Genomic DNA, 13281 nt, shown 5'->3' with positions numbered 1-13281 from the left:
CAACCAACTGGTGATCTCCAACCAAGCTGCCTCTAGCCAAGCTGCCTCCAACCAACTGGTGATCTCCAATCTCTCCCCAGCTACAGCTACATCACGAAAATAATTACTTGTCCCCACCCCCTTTTCTCTCTCGCTTCCCTGCTCTCCCTCTCCTCCCTTGGCCGACTAAAAATAGCACCTCCATCCCATTCTGTGGCTGAGCATAATCATGTGCAAAATTGATTTTATGAATGTACAGTGTAGGAGAAACAAGGAATGGGGGAGAGGAATAGAGAGAAGAAGAGAAGGTTAGACAAGGGAGGAAGAGGAGTAAAGAGGCTGCATTTAGAGAGGAGGAGAGACATCACGAGGAGGAGAGATATCATGAGGAGGAGAGATATCATGAGGAGGAGAGGTGGGGATATTGTGAGGAGGAGAGGTTAATGGGCCCTAGCATTCAACACAGGGCAGAGATGCAATATGCTCTTCCTCCCGGGGAAGGACTGCCCGTTCCATGATCTCGCCATCACGGTTGACAACTCCATTGTGTCCTCGTCCCAGAGCGCTAAGAACCTTGGCGTGATCCTGGACAACACCCTGTCGTTCTCAAATAACATCAAGACGGTGGCCCGTTCCTGTAGGTTCATGCTCTACAACATCCGCAGAGTACGACCCTGCCTCACACAGGAAGCGGCGCAGGTCCTAATCCAGGCACTTGTCATCTCCCGTCTGGATTACTGCAACTCGCTGTTGGCTGGGCTCCCTGCCTGTGCCATTAAACCCCTACAACTCATCCAGAACGCCGCAGCCCGTCTGGTGTTCGACCTTCCCAAGTTCTCTCACGTCACCCCGCTCCTCCGCTCTCTCCACTGGCTTCCAGTTGAAGCTCGCATCCGCTACAAGACCATGGTGCTTGCCTACGGAGCTGTGAGGGGGAACGGCACCTCAGTACCTCCAGGCTCTGATCAGGCCCTACACCCAAACAAGGGCACTGCGTTCATCCACCTCTGGCCTGCTCGCCTCCCTACCACTGAGGAAGTACAGTTCCCGCTCAGCCCAGTCAAAACTGTTCGCTGCTCTGGCCCCCCAATGGTGGAACAAACTCCCTCACGACGCCAGGACAGCGGAGTCAATCACCACATTCCGGAGACACCTGAAACCCCACCTCTTTAAGGAATACCTAGGATAGGATAAAGTAATCCTTCTCACCCCCTCCCCCCCTTAAAAGACCTAGATGCACTATTGTAAAGTGGCTGTTCCACTGGATGTCATAAGGTGAAAGCACCAATTTGTAAGTCGCTCTGGATAAGAGCGTCTGCTAAATGACTTAAATGTAAATGTAAATGGCTCAGCCCTATTCTACTGTTCTCCTACTCCATGTAGGAACAATATTACAGTCATTTAGCAGATGCTCTGATCCAGAGCAACTACCAACTGAGCCACAGTTGTGAAATGTTATTATTCCACATAACTGTTTACATGAAGTCAAATCAGAAGAACACCTCCCTTAGCACCCATAGTTGCCATAGTTTCCTTATGATAAAGATGTCATAACAGAAACATTATTGAACATCTACTGAGCATTTACTGAACATCTACTGAACATCTATTGAACATCTACTGAACATGTACCGAACCATCTACCGAACATGTACTGAACCATCTACTGATGATCTACTGAACATCTACTGAACATCTACTGAACATCTACTAAAACATCTACTGAACATCTACTAAAACATCTACTGAACATCTACTAAAACATCTACTGAACATCTACTGAACATCTACTAAAACATCTACTGAACATCTACTGAACATCTACTAAAACATCTACTGAACATCTACTAAAACATCTACTAAAACATCTACTGAACATATACTAAAACATCTACTGAACATCTACTAAAACATCTACTGAACATCTACTGAACATCTACTAAAACATCTACTGAACATCTACTGAACATCTACTGAACATCTACTAAAACATCTACTGAACATCTACTGAACATCTACTAAAATATATACTGAACATCTACTGAACATATACTAAAACATCTACTGAACATCTACTAAAACATCTACTAAAACATCTACTGAACATCTACTAAAACATCTACTGAACATCTACTGAACATCTACTGAACATCTACTTGGGACTATCCAAGTAAAGGTTTACCAAACATCCCTCAAAGGGAATGTAACAGGCAAAATAAATATAGCAGTGAGACTCACCATAAACACGAATACAATAATTTTAGACTTGTAGACAGACAGCATAGGGTTGAAGATTAAGATTAAAATAACACCTGCTGGATGTCATGCTTTCCACAAACAAACACAACAAAATTCCATCAAAACTCTATACATAATTAGATACTATCCGCCGCCATTGTCGCAACCCCTATTATCAGCCTGTTCAACCTCTCTTTCATATCGTCTGAGATCCCCAAGGATTGGAAAGCTGCCGCAGTCATCCCCCTCTTCAAAGGGGGAGACACCCTGGACCCAAACTGTTACAGACCTATATCCATCCTGCCCTGCCTATCTAAGGTCTTCGAAAGCCTAGTCAACAAACAGATCACTGACCGTCTCGAATCCCACCGTACCTTCTCCGCTGTGCAATCTGGTTTCCGAGCCGGTCACAGGTGCACCTCAGCCACACTCAAGGTACTAAACGATATCATAACCGCCATCGATAAAAGACAGTACTGTGCAGCCGTCTTCATTGACCTGGCCGAGGCTTTCGACTCTGTCAATCACCATATTCTTATCGGCAGACTCAGTAGCCTCGGTTTTTCTAATGACTGCCTTGCCTGGTTCACAACTACTTTGCAGACAGAGTTCAGTGTGTCAAATCGGAGGGCATGTTGTCCGGTCCTCTGGCAGTCTCTATGGGGGTGCCACAGGGTTCAATTCTCGGGCCGACTCTTTTCTCTGTATAACTCAATGATGTTGTTCTTGCTGCGGGCGATTCCCTGATCCACCTATACGCAGACGACACCATTCTGTATACTTCTGGCCCTTCCTTGGACACTGTGCTATCTAACCTCCAAACGAGCGTCAATGCCATACAACACTCCTTCCGTGGCCTCCAACTGCTCTTAAACGCGAGTAAAACCAAATGCATGCTTTTCAACCGTTCGCTGCCTGCACCCGCACACCCGACGAGCATCACCACCCTGGATGGTTCTGACCTAGAATATGTGGACATCTATAAGTACCTAGGTGTCTGGCTAGACTGTAAACTCTCCTTCCAGACTCATATCAAACATTGAGGTCAGGTGATTATGGAGGCCAGGGCATCTGATGCATCACTTCATCACTAACCTTCTTGGTCACATAGCCCTTACAAAGCCTGGAGGTGAGTTGGGTCATTGTCCTGTTGAAAAACAAATGATAGTCCCACTAAGCTCAAACCAGATGGGATGGCATATCACTGCAGAATGCTGTGGTAGCCATGCTGGTTAAGTGTGCCTTGAATTCTAAATACATCACAGACAGTGTCACCAGCAAAGCAACCCACACCATCACACCTCCTCCTCCAAGCTTCATGGTGGGAACCATACATGCAGTGATAATCTGATCACCTACTCTGCATCTCACAAAGACGGGGCGGTTGGAACCAAACATCTCAAATTTGGACTCAAAAGACCAAAGGACAGATTTCCACCGGTCTGAAGTCCATTGCATGTTTCTTGGCCCAAGCAAGTCTCTTCACCTTATTGACCGGTAGTGTAAGTATTCAGACCCTTTGCTATGAGACTCAATGTTAATAAACAAACGCCAATGTTAATAAACAATGTACATTTTAACGAACACTGTAGAGCCTCAAAACACTGTTAAAACTATAACGTTGATATCATGGATGGTCAGTCCTTGCATCCATAGCTCGGCCTAAGAATTTTAGAGTGGTTACATTTCTCCAAGGCAAACCCTGAGCTTTTTTACCAAAACAGAGGCGGGGTGTACACTTTATTATTGTTGAAATTAAGGATTCTAGCTTTAACACCTGAACATTATTCACTTGCGAAGGTCTCCTTGCTTTAAGTGTACATATTCAAAAGCATTTACCATCAATTTCCGTGTTAAATTATTAATGGGTTCGTACTAAAAGCATGTCAAAACAGTCAGTCTGAGGAGAGGAAGCAAAGTCACGGAAATCATTAAAGTTGCAGTACTGCTTCCTATCCAAACTGGGAACACATACTGAATTATTCAAGTCATGATTCTACAGATAAATCATACTTGATTTATATTCCATAATGTTTTGTGGATACATATTGGGACACACCATAAACATTTTCCTTACTCATCAAGAACAATGAAGAATTTTCCACAGAAAAAAGGGAAGCCATTATTGACAATGAAATGAATGTGAGGATGGAACAAAATAGAATTCTAGGCCTGGCCAATGTGATCCTTCAGTCTCTATTTCACAGACAGTCTGGTAGATGAATACCATGGCCTGCACAGCATTTTGTAGAAGAAGGATGAAAACGTCAACCAGTTGTAACACTTAGATAATTGGACATCAGCTCACAAACAGCAACGCAAACAACAACACAACAACACAAACAACAACACAAATCAAATTAAATCAAATGTGTTTATAAAGCCCTTCTTACATCAGCTGATATCTCAAAGTGCTGTACAGAAAGCCAGCCTAAAACCCCAAACAGCAAGCAACGCAGGTGTAGAAGCACGGTGGCTAGGAAAAACTCCCTAGAAAGGCCAGAACCTAGGAAGGAACCTAGAGAGGAACAAGGCTATGAGGGGTGGACAGTCCTCTTCTGGCTGTGCCAGGTGGAGATTATAACAGAACATGGCCAAGATGTTCAAATGTTCATAGATGACCAGCAGGGTCAAATAATAATAATCACAGTGGATGTCGAGGGTGCAACAGGTTACCACCTCAGGAGTAAATGTCAGTTGGCTTTCATAGCTGATCATTCAGAGTATCTCTACCACTCCTGCTGTCTCTAGAGAGTTGAAAACAGCAGGTCTGGGACAGGTAGCACATCCGGTGAACAGGTCAGGGTTCCATAGCCGCAGGCAGAACAGTTGAAACTGAAGCAGCAGCACGGCCAGGTGGACTAGGGACAGCAAGGAGTCATCAGGCCAGGGAGTCCTGAGGCATGATCCTAGGGCTCAGGTGCCCCGAGAGAGTGAAAGAAAGAAAGAAAGAAAGAAAGAAAGAAAGAAAGAAAGAAAGAAAGAAAGAAAGAAAGAAAGAAAGAAAGAAAGAAAGAAAGAGAGAAAGAAAGAAAGAACGAGAGAATTAGAGAGAGCATACTGAAGCCCCCCGACACATAAACTACTGCAGCATAAATACTGGAGGCTGAGACAGGAGGGGTCGGGAGACACTGTGGCTCCATCCGATGATACCCCCTGACAGGGCCAAACAGGCAGGATATAACCCCACCCACTTTGCCAAAGCACAGCCCCCACACCACTAGAAGGATATCTTCAACCACTAACTTACTAAGACAAGGCCGATATAGCCCACAAAGATCTCCGCCACGGCACAGCCCAAGGGGGTGCGCCAACCCAGACAGGAAGATCACGTCAGTGACTCAATCCACTCAAGTGATGCACCCCTGCTAGGGACGGCATGAAAGAGCACCAGTAAGCCAGTGACTCAACCCCTGTAATAGGGTTAGAGGCAGAGAATCCCAGTGGAGAGAGGGGAACCGGCCAGGCAGAGACAGCAAGGGAGGTTCGTTGCTCCAGTGCCTTTCCGTTCACCTCCACACTCCTGGGCCAGACTACACTCAATCATAGGACCTACTGAAGAGATGAGTCTTCAATAAAGACTTAAAGGTTGAGACAGAGTCTGCGTCTCTCACATGGGTAGGCAGACCATTCCATAAAAATGGAGCTCTATAGGAGAAAGCCCTGCCTCCAGCTGTTTGCTCACAAACAACAACACAAACATCGATACAAACAACAACCAACACAAACACATGGCTGGACCCGTCTGAAACACAAAACAATCCACATAGTTACACATAATAGCCCACATAAAATATTTTAAACAAATTCTTCACATTCTCTTCAGAAATGGAAAAGTGAATGCAAAGTTCAAAATAATTATAATGACAGGGGGTTCATGTTCATCTGTTGAGAGTAAGGCTATAATAAAGAACTTACACTTTCCATGTGTAGCCTATATTATTATTATTATATGTACTACTATTATTATTATTAGATTTATTACTATTATTATTATTATTAGATTTATTACTATTATTATTATTATATTTATTACTATTATTATTATTATATTTATTACTATTAGATGTATTACTACTATTATTATTTATATAATTATATTTATTATTATTATTATTAGATTTATTACTATTATTATTATTATTATATTCATTACTATTATTATTATTATATTTATTATTATTATTATTATATTTATTACTATTAGATGTATTACTACTATTATTATTTATATAATTATATTTATTATTATTATTATTATATTTATTATTACTATTCTCTAAATGATTATATTTATTATTTTCTCCCCAATTGGTAGTTACAGTCTTGTCCCATCGCAGCAACTCCTATACGGACTCAGGAGAGGCGAAGGTTGAGAGCCATGTGACCTCCGAAACAAGACCCTGCCAAGCCGCACTGCTTCCTGACACACTGCTCGCTTAACCCGTAAGCCAGCCGCACCAATGTGTCGGAGGAAACGCCATACAACTGGCGACCGCAGGCACCCAACCCGCCACAAGGAGTCGCTAGAGCGCGATGGGACAAGGACATCACAGCCAGCCAAACCCTCCCCTAACCCGGGCGATGCTGGGCCAATTGTGTGCCGCCTTATGGGTCTCCTGGTCAAGGCCGGCTGTGACACAGCCTGGGATCGAACCCGGGTCTGTAGTGGCGCCTCAAGCACTGTGATGCAGTACCTTAGTCCGCTGCGCAACTTGAGAATTCCCTATTATTATACTTATAATTATTATATTTATATTTTTTTATTTATCATTATTATATTAATCATGATGATATTTATAATGATTATATATTTATTATTATAAATTATTATATTTATAATTAATACTATTATTGCTATTATTATCCTATACAATATATTACCTACATCATGAAATATCTACTACTAGATGAACATCAGTCATTTAGTGCCACCCTGTGGACACCATGTTGTGCATCATCATAGACAGTCTAGTTCTCGACTGCACATCATTACCACTGAGGAAGCTAGAGATGGTTTGCTGTTGCAGGCCTACCCTACATTACTGAAAATAGATTTCATTTCATTCATATTGCAATCTTCATTATGTGTATATAACTTTTGTTTTAACATTCTCAACACAGTTCAAAAGTCAAAGGAGGACAACAGTATTATTTTTCAATTGCAGTTTTATTAAATGATCAGATTATCAGGTATGAAAACGTACAGCTTATGTTGTTTCCATTTACCAATGTGTTAGAATACTTCATAGTGATTGTATGGCTGCTGGTCCTATGAGCACATGCCTCATGCACCTGCATGTGAAAAGCATAAATCATTTAACAGACAGTTCAATAAATATTACAAATAAAATTTGAGTCATATTTACATTTAGCCTTGGACATCATGTGCTGTGTGTTGGTATTGAAAGGGTGGAATGTACAGATAGTGTAAGCTAGCCTTATACAGTTTGGATATGATTATGGTTTCAATAGGGTGTATACCATTACTATAATAGTATTACAAGTTTAAAACTATTAAAAACAAATATACAAAAATGTATTCACAAACCATTTTTGAACGTGCTACTGACAATAAGTCATGTATTAATTGTTTACAATCTAAACAAATAAACAATATGTATTGACATCAAAGCATAAAAAACTATTCAATCTATCTTTATTACCAAGCAGCGAGTACAAATGTGCAATTAACGCTCAAGAGAGTGGATTTACAAAAAAACTAGTTAGTATTCATTTCTCAATTGTGTCAGTTTTGTACGTTTTCTTTCATTTCTATCCCCTTTCCTCATTGGATAAAAAAGCAAAGCAGGCCCAATTCCCATCTTTAAGATAACCAATACATTTTTACATGACCGACAGGCTCTGAACTGGAATGAGTGGTTTCATTATAGCAGGATTATGTCACACATTGGTTGCAGGTAGTCTAGCGGTTAAGAGCGTTGTGCCAGTAACCGAAAGGTTGCTGGTTTGAATCCCCGGGCCGACTAGGTGAAAAATCTGTTGATGTGTCCTTGAGCAAGGCACTTAACCCTAATTGCTCTGGATAAGAGTGTCTGTAAAATGTCTAATGCAACATTCAACAGGAAAATCTCCGTAGCATAGCTTTGGGATGTGCTAAAGAATAAGGGAATCAAAGGTCGCCTGACTATCAAGGTCCCGGTTCTCTTTTTGCTCGTTTGAGGAGTAAGTCTTGCCTCCTTTTCTCAGCTAGGAGCTCTTGTATTCTTTTGTTCCGTGTCATTTCTCGGAATGGAGGCCGTCTTCTAGGAACAAAGTGGTTTTGAGAGACATCATTGTCTACACCAACGATCCTGTACGGCACCTCCAGCCAGTTGTTCTCTCTCTTGTCCTCTGTCCTGTGGGGGGGTATGGTGGAGAGCATGCTTATCACACTGACCCTACGCTGTGTTGAAATGGTTTTCCATCTCTTGTCTACTTTAGGTCTGGAAGTGGATGGAGCTAGGGTTGTCCAGGACTTCCTCTCAATAACATCAACCCAAGCTGTGGTGGACGTGATGGTTTTGGGAACATTTGTAGTTCTGAGAGTCGATGGGCCCTGACTGGTGGGGACTGTGGTGGGTTCTGTGGTGGGTTGAATGGTGGTGCTGGGATCTGTGGTCTCCTCAGTGGTGGTGGGGAGAGATGTAGGACTCCTGGAGGTAACCAAAGGGGTGGTTGTTCTTCTGGGGCGTCTGGTGGTTAATACAGGGATGGTGGTAGGGCTATATTTTTTCGCTGTGTTGTGCTCGTTGGTTTTGGTTGTATACTCCTCATAATCGTCATAGTCGACATAAGCAAAGTCAGTGGTATAAAGCTCGGTGGAGGGTTTGGGTGTGAGGGTTGTTGTGGGGGTTGTTGAGAAGGAGCGATTGGTGGGGGTGGGAGCAGGTAGTGTGGTGTACCTCCAGGGCCCAGTGGTGAAGGTCTGGCTCGTACTGGTGAAGGTCTGGCCCGTACTGGTGAAGTTTCCCTCGCTGCAGGACTTGCAGCACATCTGTCTGTACCCACGGTTGGAGCAATACCTGTTTAGCACCTCCATACGACAGAACGCTGACCTATCTCCCTTACACTGCCCTGAAACACAAACAACACACATCTCAGAAACAAAACCCAACCTCTTATGATAAACAAATCAACCATAAATCTATCCCAAAGACAGGGACAGCGAGAAAGTCACAGCTAAGTCTACTGTGACTGAGAGAAAGCAGAAAGGGCCAAGATGCTTTGTTTATCATGCTGAATCAGATGCAAAGATATGAACGGTAAGATAGAGTCGCTCAACATCGTACTATTCATCACTCGACATTGTAACAATGTGAGCTGATAGTCGGGAAGCAAGATCAGGTAGTGAGTGTTTTAATAAATAAACAACATAACACAACATAAGAAACACGAACAACACACAGACTTAACACTGGAACAGAAACAATAACGCCTGGGGAGGGAACCAAAGGGAGTGAAATATATAGGGAAGGTAATCAGGGAGGTGATGGAGTCCAGGTGAGTCTGATGACGCGCAGGTGCGCGTAACGATGGTGACAGGTTTGCGCCATAACGAGCAGCCTGGTGACCTAGAGGCCGGAGAGGGAGCACATGTGACAAACATCATACTATTCATCACTCAACATCAGACTATTCATCACTCAACATCAGACTATTCATCACTCACTATTCATCACTCTACATCAGACTATTCATCACTCAACATCAGACTATTCATCAGTCAACATCAGACTATTCATCACTCAACATCAGACTATTCATCACTCAACATCAGACTATTCATCACTCAACATCAGACTATTCATCACTCAACATCAGACTATTCATCACTCAACATCAGACTATTCATCACTCAACATCAGACTATTCATCACTCAACATCAGACTATTCATCAGTCAACATCAGACTATTCATCACTCAACATCAGACTATTCATCACTCAACATCAGACTATTCATCACTCAACATCAGACTATTCATCACTCAACATCAGACTATTCATCACTCAACATCAGACTATTCATCACTCAACATCAGACTATTCATCACTCAACATCAGACTATTCATCACTCAACATCAGACTATTCATCAGTCAACATCAGACTATTCATCAGTCAACATCAGACTATTCATCACTCAACATCAGACTATTCATCACTCACTATTCATCAGTCAACATCAGACTATTCATCACTCACTCTACATCAGACTATTCATCACTCAACATCAGACTATTCATCACTCAACATCAGACTATTCATCACTCACTATTCATCACTCAACATCAGACTATTCATCACTCACTATTCATCACTCTACATCAGACTATTCATCACTCAACATCAGACTATTCATCAGTCAACATCAGACTATTCATCAGTCAACATCAGACTATTCATCACTCAACATCAGACTATTCATCACTCAACATCAGACTATTCATCACTCACTATTCATCACTCAACATCAGACTATTCATCACTCACTATTCATCAGTCAACATCAGACTATTCATCACTCAACATCAGACTATTCAGCACTCAACATCAGACTATTCATCACTCAACATCAGACTATTCATCACTCACTATTCATCACTCAACATCAGACTATTCATCACTCACTATTCATCACTCAACATCAGACTATTCATCACTCAACATCATACTATTCATCAGTCAACATCAGACTATTCATCACTCAACATCAGACTATTCATCACTCAACATCAGACTATTCATCACTCAACATCAGACTATTCATCACTCACTATTCATCACTCAACATCAGACTATTCATCACTCTACATCAGACTATTCATCACTCAACATCAGACTATTCATCACTCAACATCAGACTATTCATCACTCAACATCAGACTATTCATCACTCTACATCAGACTATTCATCACTCAACATCAGACTATTCATCAGTCAACATCAGACTATTCATCACTCAACATCAGACTATTCATCACTCAATATTCATCACTCAACATCAGACTATTCATCACTCAACATCATACTATTCATCACTCAACATCAGACTATTCATCACTCAACATCAGACTATTCATCACTCAACATCAGACTATTCATCACTCAACATCAGACTATTCATCACTCAACATCAGACTATTCATCACTCAACATCAGACTATTCATCACTCAACATCAGACTATTCATCACTCAACATCAGACTATTCATCACTCAACATCAGACTATTCATCACTCTAGGTGTATAATCTGTCAGACATAAAGTTGAATAATTATATATTGACAGTTTTATTTGTTGGGTTTGGACTGTACTGCTGAAATGTCATACGATACACTCTCCCTGTCATATACGTGAACACGGTCTATTCAGTAGAGACAGTTAACAGTTTGGTCAACAACTACATAACATCAGTACGCCAAAACAGATTAACAATAACTGATATACTGTACACATTGGTGATCAAGTGAAACAATAAAGATGTCCTATTTGTGTAAAAGGAACAGCACATTTACTGTCTCTTGATACGCTTAAAAATACTTAATCCAGTACCTCTGATAAAAATCATTTTGGCCCAATATATAGTAAGGAACACATCTGTTCAGGCCTTAGCTACAAGTTGGCTGGTAAAATCATACAATTAATTGTTGTCACCAAGTTGGGAAACTAAAAGTCATAAATGCTACTGAATATAGGCAAAAATAATTGTATATATTGTAGATACTCCCAAGTCGCAGTTTAAATCTGGTTGACACATTGTTTTCCCCACAGCTGCCAGAATTGAGCTACATTGATACAATCATGATACAATTACAATCAATGACCATCACTGTTTTGTACATGAAGGTGCTGAGAATCCATTTTGTGGTAAACATCAAGTTATCTTTTCTTCCTCAGGAAGCTTCTCCTATTCCTTATCACTCTGATAAACAAGAAAAAAGCCATTATGTCTTCATTTCTCCCAAAAGCCTAATATAAGGCAAAGCTATTTCCCAGATGTTTATGACAAAATGACTGCATGAGGTATCAGAACATCTTTTTCACTAACTAACGCCTTACAATGCTACACAAACACACAAGCATATTTAGATAAATAAGGAAACATGTTAGTGTCCACTGTCTACTGCACAAAATGCATTGAGAGTAAAATTCACATTCCTTTGTGAAAGTGAGAATAAACCATACTCACCTTCGCATAAACTTTCTGCTCTGGTTACTTATATTAATGTCCATATTTATTGTTTTTGCTCATTAGATGTTTCACTTAAATATGTAGGTAGAATGGATACAAAAACACACATACGCTAACAGTCAGTAATAGAGAGGCATATAGTAACTCACACCTTATTTCTGTGGAACTATTTACATTGATAATTGTGTATGCATACTGTATGACAATAAAACTTTATTGTCCATTTTACAGCGAACAATGGACATGTGTCTTCTGCTCCGTTCTCAATGCCCCTCAGACACCAGTTACTGAGTCAGATTCACCTTTGTGTTAACAGCCACGGAAGAAAGGTTTCTCCCAAAACAAATCCCCTGCTTCTTGTTATCAAATCCACTGTGTATCTCCATATTCACTTCCCTTGAGTTCTCCAGGTTCAAACCCAATAACACGTAGTCAGTGAGCAACTCCGTATACAGAGGCTAGGCCATGACTATAGTCCCAGGTTCAAACCCAATAACACGCAGTCAGTGAGCAACTCCGTATACAGAGGCTAAGCCATGACTATAGTCTCAGAGGCTCACAGCCAGGACTTAATAAAGCCTTATCAGGGATATAACTTCCATTTCTCTCTTCAGTGAGGATTTCAAGGCCAGCTCTACAGCCTACAGTACAGTCAAACCCCTGAAGGAGAGAGTGTGCGCTGTGCGTGTGAGAGAAAGAGCCAGAGAGACAGAGACCACAGCACAGGAAGTCTCCCGTTCTCAGCCAGGCAGAGAAGCCACAGACAGGCAGGCAACCTCCAGTGTAGAGGAGTAGAGGAGAAGAGGAGGAGAGAGACACTATCAGGGCATTCTTCCCTGCAGAGAGAGGCAGAGAGAGAAGGGTAGA

The 13281-nt window shown here is 41.6% G+C and overlaps 1 protein-coding gene across 1 annotated transcript in view; it reads right to left on the bottom strand.

Annotated features, from left to right (window-relative positions):
• Positions 1-7368: 7368 nt before the first annotated feature.
• LOC115146820 (A disintegrin and metalloproteinase with thrombospondin motifs 2-like) overlaps positions 7369-13281 on the bottom strand; it is a 113326-nt gene continuing 107413 nt past the window's right edge. The window contains exon 22 of the mRNA XM_029688835.1: positions 7369-9294. Within this exon, the coding sequence (XP_029544695.1) occupies positions 8369-9294 (926 nt within the window). The 3' untranslated portion in view covers positions 7369-8368. The remainder of the gene's footprint in view (positions 9295-13281) is intronic.

Source organism: Oncorhynchus nerka, linkage group LG19 (genome assembly GCF_034236695.1).
Source record: "Oncorhynchus nerka isolate Pitt River linkage group LG19, Oner_Uvic_2.0, whole genome shotgun sequence".
Lineage (NCBI taxonomy): Eukaryota > Metazoa > Chordata > Actinopteri > Salmoniformes > Salmonidae > Oncorhynchus > Oncorhynchus nerka.
This window is presented reverse-complemented; position numbering and strand designations above follow the sequence as displayed.